This window comes from Lepidochelys olivacea, assembly GCF_965140295.1.
Source record: "Lepidochelys olivacea isolate rLepOli2 genome assembly, chromosome: 6".
Classification (NCBI taxonomy): domain Eukaryota; kingdom Metazoa; phylum Chordata; order Testudines; family Cheloniidae; genus Lepidochelys; species Lepidochelys olivacea.
Genome location: NC_140416.1, coordinates 26,003,789 through 26,015,899, shown reverse-complemented (window position 1 = coordinate 26,015,899; position 12,111 = coordinate 26,003,789). Strand labels below are relative to the sequence as shown.

Sequence of the window (12,111 nt, the reverse complement as noted above, 5' to 3'; positions counted from 1 at the left end):
ACCTTACCTGATCACTCTGGTTACAGTGTGTATGGTAACACCCATTGTTTCATGTTCTCTGTGTATATAAATCTCCCCACTGTATTTTCCACTGAATGCATCCGATGAAGCGAGCTGTAGCTCACGAAAGCTTATGCTCAAATAAATTCGTTAGTTTCTAAGGTGCCACAAGTCCTCCTTTTCTTTTTGCTAATCTTTTTAGTCTCCCCTCATATGGAAGCCATCCCATCCCCTTGATCATCGTTGTTGCCCTTCTCTGAATCTTTTCATACAGTGCAGTTATGGTCCCAGTGATATATAAAAGAACATCTTACTCAACTGTTTTATGTCTATTTGATTTAAATAATGAAGAAGATGCCCCTACACAGCTCTAAACACCCCCATGTGTACAGTACTGAATATTACAATGTAACCCCAACACCACTATTTTGGGGGCTGGACTAGATGACCTTTTTAACTCCCTTCCAGTTACTCCTACTTTTCTATGATTGTTTAGAATCTTATCTGCTGACCTTGGTACCAAAAATAAATGTTTTAGTCCTGTTAGGACTGTAGAGCCAATAGGGTTATGTGAGAACGAGCTCCTCCAGACTCAAATTACAGGGGCAGACTCTTTATTACTGATCATGCACAAGCCAGAAAAAAACAATAATTTTAGCTACCCAGGTGTGTTCGTCTGGCTGGGTGGTTAGAAAAAAAAAATCAGGTAGTTTTACTGGTAAACAAGGCCAACGCAGTCTGGAGTCACTGACACGGGATGAGGATAGAATCCCATGTTACCGGGTCACTGTTCAGACTAGAACCGCCCTTGAGGTCTCAAGTGATCGTGAGGGAGTCACCGGAGAGAAGGAGGGGGTGGGACCAATTGGGGGCCTTTGATAGCGGCCGAATGATGGTAATTAGAGGAGGAGTCGCAGGGCCCCGGGCGTGGGGGGCTGCGGAGAGGTCTGAGTTGGAGGAGGAGGGGGAAGAACAGCCAGACGTAGGAAGAGCAAGCGAGGGCTTGTCCGCCCCGCTCTTCCCGCCGCCCTGCAGTGCGGCGCGCTCAGCCGCGCCGTGATGTGCCCGGCGTGCAGGTAGGGGAGCAGGCGGACCGGCTCCACCTCGCTTTCCGCCGGGGAGCGCCTGCCTCTTTCTCCGGGGGAGTTCAGCCTCCCGCTCAGTCCAACCGGATGGAGCCCCACTTCCAGCCCAAGTGGCTTCTCTATGTTGGGCTCTCCTGCGTCTGGATCTCCCAAGGTGAGCGGCGCCTCAGGAAAGGAGGGGCGCTCTGCTGGGAGCGCGGGGGGGGGGTGGTTTCGTCCCCCGACCCCTTGGGTTAGCGCGCTGCCCGCTGCCTTTCTCCGGCGGGGGAGAGGGGCCGCAGGGTACGCGCAGCCGGTGGACAGGGGATGGGGCTAGAGCTGTGGGGGAGCCGGGGAGAAAAGTGGCCCCGCGAGAGCTCCGGGGGAAGCAGCCCTATAGCTAACCCTGGCTACTGTCTTACAGCCCGGTCTGCATGGAGCCCCGGGGCGCAGCCCGCGCCAAGCGGGGACCCTCTGCTCCCCAGGTAAGAGGCTTCAGCGTATTGGCTCGTTATCATCTCCGAAGGGGCGGGCGGGGGCTGCTATGGGTCTATTGGCGCCAAGCTTGGGTGGATTTTTTCTGCGCCCACTAGAGCTGCTTCAGCTACCCGGGGGCTTCTTGGGGACCCCCGTTGCCTCCCTCTCTGCTGCTCCTCCAGGGACACCAGGAGCCTGATTTGAAGAGCAGATGGGATTCTTCCCTCGACTTGCATGGCAGGTCCGGGGGGTCACAGGAGCCCCCTGTGCAGGGAACAGCCTGGACTCTCGGTGCTCTGCCCTGTGCGCTGTGCAGCCGTCAGGGTGGGCTCAGTGGCTTAGGCGGGCCGGGCCTGTGGCCTCAGAGGCTAGAGAAGCCCCCGGGGAGCTGTGGCAAGGACTCTGGTGTAGTCCCCCGGGGTCGCCTTTGGAGCCTGAGAACGGCCGCCGCCGCCCGCAGCCGTGTAGGGCTGAAGCGCAAACTCGCTGTGTGAGGGTTACGGCCGAGTAGGAAAGGTGCGGATTACCTCCGCCGAACAGACCCAGCCTTGTTCTTCTCTTCCCCAGGAACGGCAGCCGTGCAGCGCCGCGGAAAGGAGATCCCGCTGCGCCGGCAAAGCAGGTAGGCGAGGCGCAGCCCCTCAGCTGGGGGAGCCCTTCCATGCAGGCCGAGCTAGTGCACAGCTGCAGCTCGGGCCACGAGTTAGCTATTCATGTGTAAGCGGAGGGAGTCCGCCCGCTGAGAGCGTGAGCTGCGCTTCTATTCCATCATGTTCTCCCGGCCTGGGAGACAAACTCCCTTTCCTTGTCAGCTGTGTCAGACAAGCTGTGCTCTCACAGGCCTGCAGAGAGCTCTGATTGTCTTTAGCCCTGGTTTTTTGTTTGTTTGTTTTTTCTGGGGTGGTCTTTTGCCTTTATGATTTATGGAAAGGTTAGTTGAGGGTGGGCAGAACTGTGAATGAACCCTATCAGGAAGAGGACAGTTACATCGACTAATGTGCTTAAATGTTAGACATCCTTAAAATGGTATTTAAGAGTACTGTTTCTGGTTGTTTCTCTAATCTGGAATGATGGGAAATTAAACTAAGATTTTAGAAGGTGCACATTAATGGGAGTTGCAGATTATTGAATCAATTTTTTTAAAATCGATTTTCAAGCGTGCTAAGAAGATCACATTTTATATTTCTTCCACTAAGCATATTTAAATGATGGTCTTTAGCAAGATTTCATACAGGGCAGTACTTCAAGGATTAATGAGCAGTGCATAGGGAAGAGTGTTGTTATTGCTTTCCGCAAATGATGCCAGCCTTGGAAAAATTATATTTAATTTGAGTACTGTGTAATACTTTGTTCACTGAGAGGTACTATCAATCAGTGCACTTGAAACATTTTGTTGGATCTGATGATTCTTTAAGAAGACTGACAAACAGATTTCAAACACACAATATAATTAAACTAAAGTAAATGTAATTTAGTTCAAATTTGGAGTCTAAACTCCTCCTTTTTTTTTGTACTTCAAACCTTTCTAGCAGGATTAAAAGTCTCCCTATTTCCTTAGCAGCAGAATATCAATAGTTGAATTAAGGGAAACAGATAAACTATAGGTTGAAAACCTCTTATTAACAGTGATTGGATGTATTTAGAATTTCTGGAGAAAATAGGCTCCTTCAGCCTTTAGAACATAATCTTACAGCGTGCAGAGTGTTGTCAATTCAGTGGGAACTGAGCAATGTCGCACAGTGAGTGAATCTGGGCCCTTTGTTACTAAAGCAAAACAGTTAGCTAATTGCAATATTAAATAAAAGTCATGAGCTAACAACATTAGATTTTAATAAATCAGTGCTGATTTTTTTGTACATATTTTACTTTGGCAACAGAATACTATCTTATTCAGCTTGCTGCTGACGTGCAATTTCCCTTATTACTTTGCATGCTTTTCCATCTTTGATTGGGGGTGTGGGAAAATCCCATTTTGCACCCTTTAATCAAGTTCCCAGAAGGGAATCTGATTCTTTCTCTCCACTGTTTGTTTCTGGAAAAGTTCAGTGGAGAGAGAAGTATGCTACACAGCCACAAACAGGTAATTAAGTCAACCACAGATAAAGTCAAAGGCTTCCTTGCTTTCTTTAAAAAGGTATTCAGGGAACGGTAACTGGTTCTTTGTTCCTTCTGTGTTAGACTACTGATCCTAAATCACTTAGCACAAACTTTTGTGGGAAATACTGTGTATATCTGGTAGATTTAAAAAAGTTAGCTATGGTCAGCATTTAATTATTGAGATGGGAACACTGATTAATTTGTGATACGAACAGTAGTTATCCTACCTCCTTCTGAGTCTTCTAAAAGTGTGTTACAAAATGGTAAAAAGGATTTGAACGTTAAAACTCTTGAGCATGAAACATTGTAAATAATAAAGTTAACCACATTTTAAGGTCATTTTATGTGGACATATTTGTTATGGTTTAATTATATTTAAGAGATTAAGAATGGCGATTCTGGGTCAGACCAGTGGTCCATCTAGCCCAGTATCCTGTCTTCCAACAGTGGCTGTTGCCAGATGCTTCAGAGGGAATGAACGGAACAGGGCAATTAATCAAGTGATTCATCCCCTGTCATCAAATCCCAGCTTCCAGCGGTCAGAGGTTTAGGGACACCCAAAGCAGGGGGTTGCACACCTGACCATCTTGGCAAGTAGCCATTGGTGGACCTATCCTCCATGAACATATCTCATTCTTTTTTAAAAACCAGCTGTACTTTTGGCCTTCACATATCCCCTGCAACAAGTGCCACAGGTTGACTATGCCTTGTGTGAAGAATTACTGGTTTATATTTGTTTTAAATCTGCTGCCTGTTAATTTCACTGGTACTTGTGTTATGTAAAGAGATAAATAACTCTTCCTTATTCACTTTCTCCACAACATTCATGATTTTATAGATCTCTCTTATCTCCTGTTTTAATCATCTCTTTTCTAAATTGAACACTCCCAGTCTTTTTTAATCTCTCCTCAGATGGATGCTGTTCCATAACCATAATCATTTTTGTTGCCCTTCTTTATTTCCAATCCTGATGTACCCTTTTTGAGATAGCGGTGGCCAGAACTGCATGCAATATTCAAGGTTTGGCCATTCCATGGATTTATATAGTGGCATTCTGATATTTTCTATTTTATTATCTCTCTCTTTCCTAATGGTTCCTAACACTGTTAGCTTTTTTGACTGCTGCTGCACATTGAGCAGATATTTTCAGAGAACTGTCCATGATGATGCTAAGCTCTCTTTCTTGAGCAGTAATAGCTAATTTAGACCCCATAATTTTGTATATATAGTTGGGATTATGTTTTCTCATGTGCATTACTTTGCATTCATCAATATTCAATGCCATTGTGTTGCCCAGTCACTCTTTCATTACATTCATGAATAATATAATTTTTCCAAATTTGGCAACACATCTTAACTGGGAATTGTTAAGATGACGTACCAGGTATCTTTATGTCAAATGAATGATTAACTAGATTTTAATACTTCAGATGAGCACATTCTATACACTACAATGTAACTGGCACTGTGTGAAATAAAAATCACTTCAATTCTTATTTGTCTCAAGTTCTGCTCTTCTGTTTTCTTAAGCACAAGACTAAAATTGGGTTGATGGCTGCAATTTGATACTTTGAGTAGGAGGGTTGATGGAACTCCTAACAGATCTGAAGGACTTTTTAGAGCCTCAATCATAGTTTTATGATGATACTGTCCTTCCTTCTGTATTGCTCTTAACTGTTTGCAATTAAGGCAGAAGTGACTTGGCATTTTGGAAAATTTTCTATTCTGTGAACACCTTTGTTCACACCAGCCTTGAAATGTAGTGTTTGATACATTTTTACAGGGTTTGATGCCTTTTGTATATCAATAGATTTTGAACAAAACTTAATGGCCATGGGTGCATTAAAGCACACTTTTTACAAGAGCTGATATAAAAATATTCCCTCTTTATAAAGGGTTGCAATAGAAAAAGAATGGATGGTCATTTTGCAACTTGTTTCCTATACAAAATTGGACAGAAAATAGTCTTTAACGGTTCTGAAAATAGGTGTTTTGGTTTTATTGCATTACAAGCACTGATACCGCATCTGTTACTATGTTATCTGACTATCCCATTTCATGTAGACAGTCCCTTGTTAACCATATATTACATCAGAATCTAGATACTAGAAGCCACATCTTCAAAAGCAAATGGATACAATTGTATCTGCAGTTTTTTCATATCTGTATATACAAAAATATTAGTCGTACATGCAAGCTACATTTTTCCTATAAATTGGGCAAATACCAAATCACAACATATGCAAATTATATTTGCCTGTACATCTCCAAGGCTTTGCACTTTCAAGAAGTTATCAAAATAATTAAATGCATAATATAGGACTATGGGTTTAAGCCCCTTTGATTATATGGTCCTAAACAATGTTGTCTCTTTAAATTTTCTGGAGGCTGTTAGATTAATGATGGCCAGGGCTGAAAGGTTAGACTGTATTCCTAAACTGTTTTTTAAAGTGCTGGCACGAGCTTCTATTGTTAGATTAGACCAACTCCATTTCAAATTCAAAGATATGTGATACAGATGCCCACTATGGAAGTAAGTGAAGTTGGGAGCAGGGAGTTGTTTGCATTGTGAACAGTTAAGTTACTTGATGGGAGGACAGAATGCAATCTGGGGAAAGAAAGAAACTGAAGAGATTAATATTGAAAGAATGCAAAAGAGAAAAAGGAATTGAAAGGGTAAAATAAGAGAATTGTGGCGCAATGGGAATTCCAACAAAGAAGAACACATGTGAAATGGACTAGAAACAATGAGAGCCCTTTGCCCCTCCCCCCCCCCCCCCCAAAAAGGGTAATTTATTGGGAAAGGAAACAGGATCTAGAGGTATGTAACTCATAGTAACTTTGCAAACATGGAATGGAGGGGAAAAAAACAAGACAAATTAGAAAGCTTAGCTGCCTAGTGGAGATGACAGCAGAAGTATTCATGAAAAAGGGAACAGAAGAAGAGAACCTGACCATAGTTTTGAGCAATACATTATGGAAATTTACAGAGTTGGAGAGAGGGATTGAGACACAGATGATGGGAAGCTTTTAGGGCCTAACCAAAAGTTTATTGAAGTTGGTTGAAAGGCTCCCATTATCTTCAATGGACTTTAGATCAGGCCACGACCTTAAAAATGGAATATATGTTTACTTTAAGAAAAGACCTTGCCTAACTGTGTCCTGTTAGTAAGGGTTATTTTATTTAGGAGTACAGCACACATGCAATGGTAAACAAGTTTGCAGTAGTAAATTCCTAGGTTTTCATTTCTTGGACTATTTCATTTGGTGATAAGAATTTCCAAAACAGGAAATTGTTTGCACTCAGTGCCTTTGTTAAATAAAAGCATTAAGGTGCAGAGGCTGTAATTGTTGGGAGGTGGGGGAAAGAGGAGTGTGTGGATACAGTTTTTGTGTAGCTCATATTGGTATTTTGGAAGTTGTTACTATGGTTTTTTTTAAACCTCTGTATAATAACTGGAACATAATGTGTCTGAGGTCTTTTATAAGAATCCTTTATTCCAATCTATTTAAAGTCCTTTAACCCTGCTAAAAAGTTGATGGTACAATATGGCCCTAATCTATTTGACTGCTCAGAGTCATTATCTAGGTATGAATCCTAGTAAAAAGGTGAGAATTTACTATTTGATTTTAAGAGGTGAAAAATAGTTTGAACAAACAACAATATAATTGTTTAAATGAGTGTTTTTTTTCTTGTTTTTGTAAAGGAGCCTGGAACTTCAGTTTATATCTTTTCATCTACTACAACATCCTCATCCTGGGAAAGAAGTTTTCGTAGTATGAAATGCGAAGGATCCAGTAAGCTACTTTTCTTTTTGAATACGAAGAGTAATAGACAGCTCATGAAATAGTTTGATATAAGTATTAAGTCTTACATGGGGAATTAGAACAACATGTGGAAAAAAATGTTTTTACAGCACTTACCATAATGGGGCCTGACCTGATGAATCTCCAGGTGCAATGTAACTGTTATTAGTAAATGTCAATAAACATCAATTTCACTATCTACACCCAAACTGACAAAATATTTCCATCGATAATCAAAATGTACAGGTTGGCAAAGTAAGGAAAATGCTGCTTGAGAAATTTAGTTTGATTTAAGACTAAAATTTTGACATTTTGACAGATTGTATGTTAACCATTATAAAACTTTAAATTTTTGAATCTGAACATCTAAGGTAATTAGATAATATCTGATCCCCCATAATTTCCCACCACTGTGAAAATTTAAATATTTATTAAAACTTTAAAAAATATTGAGTTCTGCCAAGACTAATAATAAGGGATACAGGCCTTCATGCTGTATTGGATAGTCACAACTCTTGAGAAACAGGCTAGAAATCAAAAATGATTTGTATTTAAAGAACCCTGTTTTTAAAAGTTAAACATAATAAGTTAAACTATATAATAAGGCATCAGGGAACAGTACACTAAATATTAAGATGGTCAAGTAAACCCTAATGTTTCTTCTTATAAGGTTCTTGGTGTTGGTATTGAAAGGATTGGGAATGGAAGATATCAGCTATCCCAAATACTTCCCTGTCTGGAAATGTAATAAAACAGTATCAGAGCTGCCTGGAGGCTTGGTGGTGTAGCAGCTGTACACTGAATATTACTCTCTATATTCAGAAGAACACTGGACCAAGTAGCTTTGTAGAGAATGACAGACTAAGGCTACTCCAGAACATGGCTACAAAAATCAGACAGACTCAGGGATCATAAATTAGGGGAGAAAACCAAAAACATAATCCAAATACAGGGGAGTGACTGTGGTGTCAATGTGACAGGTACTTGGGGGGGGACGGGACGGAGGGATAGCTCAGTGGTTTGAGCATTGGCCTGCTAAACCCAGGGTTGTGAGTTCAATCCTTGAGGGGGCCATTTGGGATCTGGGGCAAAAATTGGGGGGATTGGTCCTGCTTTGAGCAGGGGGTTGGACTAGATGACCTCCTGAGGTCCCTTCTAACCCTGGTATTCTATGATTCTGTGATACTTTTTTCTATTCCAAAGCCCAGAATGTGGGTGAGATATATTTACTCGAATGATCAATGACTCATCGAGAAGTGATGAGGGAAATTTAAACAAAACCAGGGAGGAGGGAGATTTTTGGCTGTGACAGACCTTAGGGTAGTGGTAATCATGCTCTTTTATACTTTGGAAACACTTGTGCAGTTAAAACACAAAAGCTGCATCTTCACTAGGAAAAGGATGTGTTCTTAACTAATACAAAGTAAAATCCCATGAGATATATCCCCTATATATCCCATGAGAGATATACTCACTAATTCAAGTATAGCTTTGCAGTGTTACTGCTCATACTCCAGCTAGACCAACTCCACTGTCATTCACTTGAGTGAATGTGGTTGTCAAGGTGAGGCCCCAGTGAAGACCGGGCAGGCTGTAGTTTTAACACAAGTTAGCAGGTCAAAGTAAACTCTGAGCTTCCCCTTAGTCTTTACCTTGACCTGCTAACTTGTGTTAAAACTACAATCTGCCTCGTCTTCACTAGAATTTTACTTTTTAAATTTACTTGTTAGCTAACAAGTTAACACCTGTTTTCTTATGGAAGACAAGGCCACAGAGCCCTCTGAGAATTGAGTCATTAAATTGACCCATCAATCCATCCTCGGCAGTGTGTCAGTCACTGGGGTACCTAGGACATGCCATTTCCCAACACAGCTCCAGGCTGTAAAGGTGGAATGCAGAGAGTAGACCTGCTGAGTGCCAACAAACTTTGAAGTTCAAACTGATTCAGCTGCGGTGGCAAAACAGCATATTTGAAACCCATTTCCCCTTCATCTTAAAGCCATTTTGTATACTAGTCTTACAATAGATATTCTGTTTTTCATATTATAGCAGTTATTGTGTTGGAATGTTAAAATTTCCCCTCATCCTATCTATAGAACCATAACTTTCTTCAGCTTCTGTCTTTCCTTAGACATGTATAAACACTTTTCATACAGTAGGTGAAAAATATCACTTTTTGCTTTCCAAATTGGCTTTTTTGAATAATAAGGGAAAGGTAATACATCAGAAATGCCACCCTAGCTCACCCTGACTTTTTCTGTGGAAGAAAATGAATCTGGTACAATAGAAATGAATCCTTGCCACAAAAGATAAACTCATTGTAAATTAATTATTCACCAGAAACTTTGCTCAAAGCATTAGCACTGTTTGCAATACTTAACAAAGAGTAATTTTATATCTTCATGCCCCCTTCCCAGCTATCTAAACCTCCAGCTCTCTCCCACCCAATGCAGTTTTTTATTTTCAGTACAAAAACCTGACACACTGAGTATTTAGCACTAACATAAAATTATTTTTTTTTAAAATAAACATGGGATTATTGTATTTTTCATATTTTAATTTACTTGAACTTTCCTGAACTATAAAATGTTGCAGAATCTGGGGGACCTGCATGTTTTAGGCCAACTTTGCCATAGAAGTGATAGAGGCCTTGCAATATAGCATGCTTAGGAACTGGCCTCTGCTCCTGCACAACTCAAGAGATCCACAGGAGTGGAGAAGTCTACAGCTGACTGGAGACTTGTGGGCAGTAGGTGAGAGGTGTGGGGCAGGGGATCAAATAAAGTTCCACTCTTGTGCACCTTAGAAACCAAAGAAGAAAAACTGTATGCACCTGAGTGGCAGTGAGTTCTTCATCCTCATTTGGAGGTCATTCTGTAACCTGCCAAAATTCCAGAGAACAAGAGAAAAATGAAAACTTGCATCATTACAGGGCAGTTACATTCAAAGACCATAAAACAAAGGTAAAAAATAAGGCTAATCATACCCAGATTCTTTGCACGTTTATTGGATTCCTTGTTTAACCAAAGAAAATTGAGACGAATTCTGAAGTCCTACACTTTAAACTACATTAAAGAATTATAGAAAGTAAAATAAAGCAAGATTATGACAAATAATAAAGTTAAATCTATGAATTTAACATAGAATAAAGTTTTATCAAGTAGTGACAATGAATTTAATTAACTCCTTTCACAAAAGCATCAGAAGTGGGGATCTTCTCAGGACAGAATAGAATTAACTACCAGTACTAAAATAAGGGCTCTTTTAATATTATCCATTGTTCAACACCTCATTGTGTGAACAGCTTTATACAATTGCAACGTTTTAAAAAGCTAGAGGATTAAGGGATCTCAGTGGTCTGCAGAAATGCTAAACTCATGAAGTGTTGCTGGGAATTTCTTAATTCTGCATTGTCCTCTTCATCCCAGAGTTTGGAAGTTTGCAGGATAGTAAGAGCTAAGGTAACCAAAAAGGTTCTGCTTCCCTATTGAGCTGAAAATTAAAATCTCATAACTTTCAAATATCCATTTGTGCACTCCCAGCAGGAAATCAAGAATAATGAGCTATGATTATACAGCATTATTGTGTGTTTAAGGTCTTTGCATTATAGATTCACAATTATTTCTCAGTACCATGTGAGGAAACTGTTACTAAAAAACAGATGTATACTATATAATTGAGTGATTAATGCTTTAAGTTATGTATGAAGGAACACATTTTTTAAAGAAGTGATTTAGTGTTTTAGATAAAAAACAGTCACCTAGGCAAAAACATTTGTTTGAACTATTTTGTTACTTATCAAGATTCAATAAATAGTTGATGCAAATTCTCCAGTTTTGTTGATCAATTTCTGAGTGGCCAGCATCTCAAAATAGGTAGAAAACATAGTTCAGTTCTACATGACATTATTGCTATGGCACTGTTTTGGTATCAAAAGTGGGGGTTCTTATGGATTGAGAGAAAAGAGATGGGTTAATAGGGTGCCTACTAGCAATTGGTTTTTCAATTTACTTTTCCAGGTGGCCTTTCTAAATGATTCTATGGCTCGGAAAAACTTGCTATAACCAACGGAGACTTAAATAATGTCAAAATGACTATTTGCTAACCTTAATAAAGCCCAAATCTTCAAACAATAACATCAAAATGACTATGAAAGAATAGTAAAGAGTGTTTCATAATTTAAACCAAAAATATGTCCTATTTTTCTACTACCATGAATGCACAACACACAAAGCATGCTTTATAGGCTCATTACTAAAAAGTTTTCTTGGAGGACTATCTATGCTTATTAGATAAGATGCAGTGTTGGCATGTTCTCACATTTCAGGAAACTTATTTAGTCATCAAAGTGTTGTGATAAACATGAGTTGGCATTTGATAGGTGACAGATGTTAGTCATCTGTTTTGTTTCATTTATCCTTCCAAGGCACTCAGCTGCCACAGGGGTGGATATGATAATGACCTGAAGAGAATACAAAAAGGTTTTTCTGTGTTTTTTTTTTTATAAGTCACATAAGTCCTACTTACTTTTTGCTTTAGAAAACCTATTAATGCATTGTTAGTTCAATTTTTGTTCATAGGTGAGACTATTGTAAAATTTTACTTTGGAAATATTAAATGGATTCATAGTGTGACAGGGTTGGGCCAGATGGCTATAGGAGAGTAT

General features: G+C 40.2%; 1 protein-coding gene across 1 annotated transcript in view; it reads left to right on the top strand.

The window, feature by feature from the left end:
- Nucleotides 1-980: 980 nt before the first annotated feature.
- The window catches only part of OTOG (otogelin), a 166,558-nt gene continuing 155,427 nt past the window's right edge, over nucleotides 981-12,111 (top strand). The window contains exons 1-4 of the mRNA XM_084632568.1: nucleotides 981-1,239; nucleotides 1,489-1,549; nucleotides 2,109-2,163; nucleotides 7,346-7,436. Coding sequence (XP_084488694.1) covers nucleotides 1,173-1,239; nucleotides 1,489-1,549; nucleotides 2,109-2,163; nucleotides 7,346-7,436 — 274 coding nt within the window. The 5' untranslated portion in view covers nucleotides 981-1,172. The remainder of the gene's footprint in view (nucleotides 1,240-1,488; nucleotides 1,550-2,108; nucleotides 2,164-7,345; nucleotides 7,437-12,111) is intronic.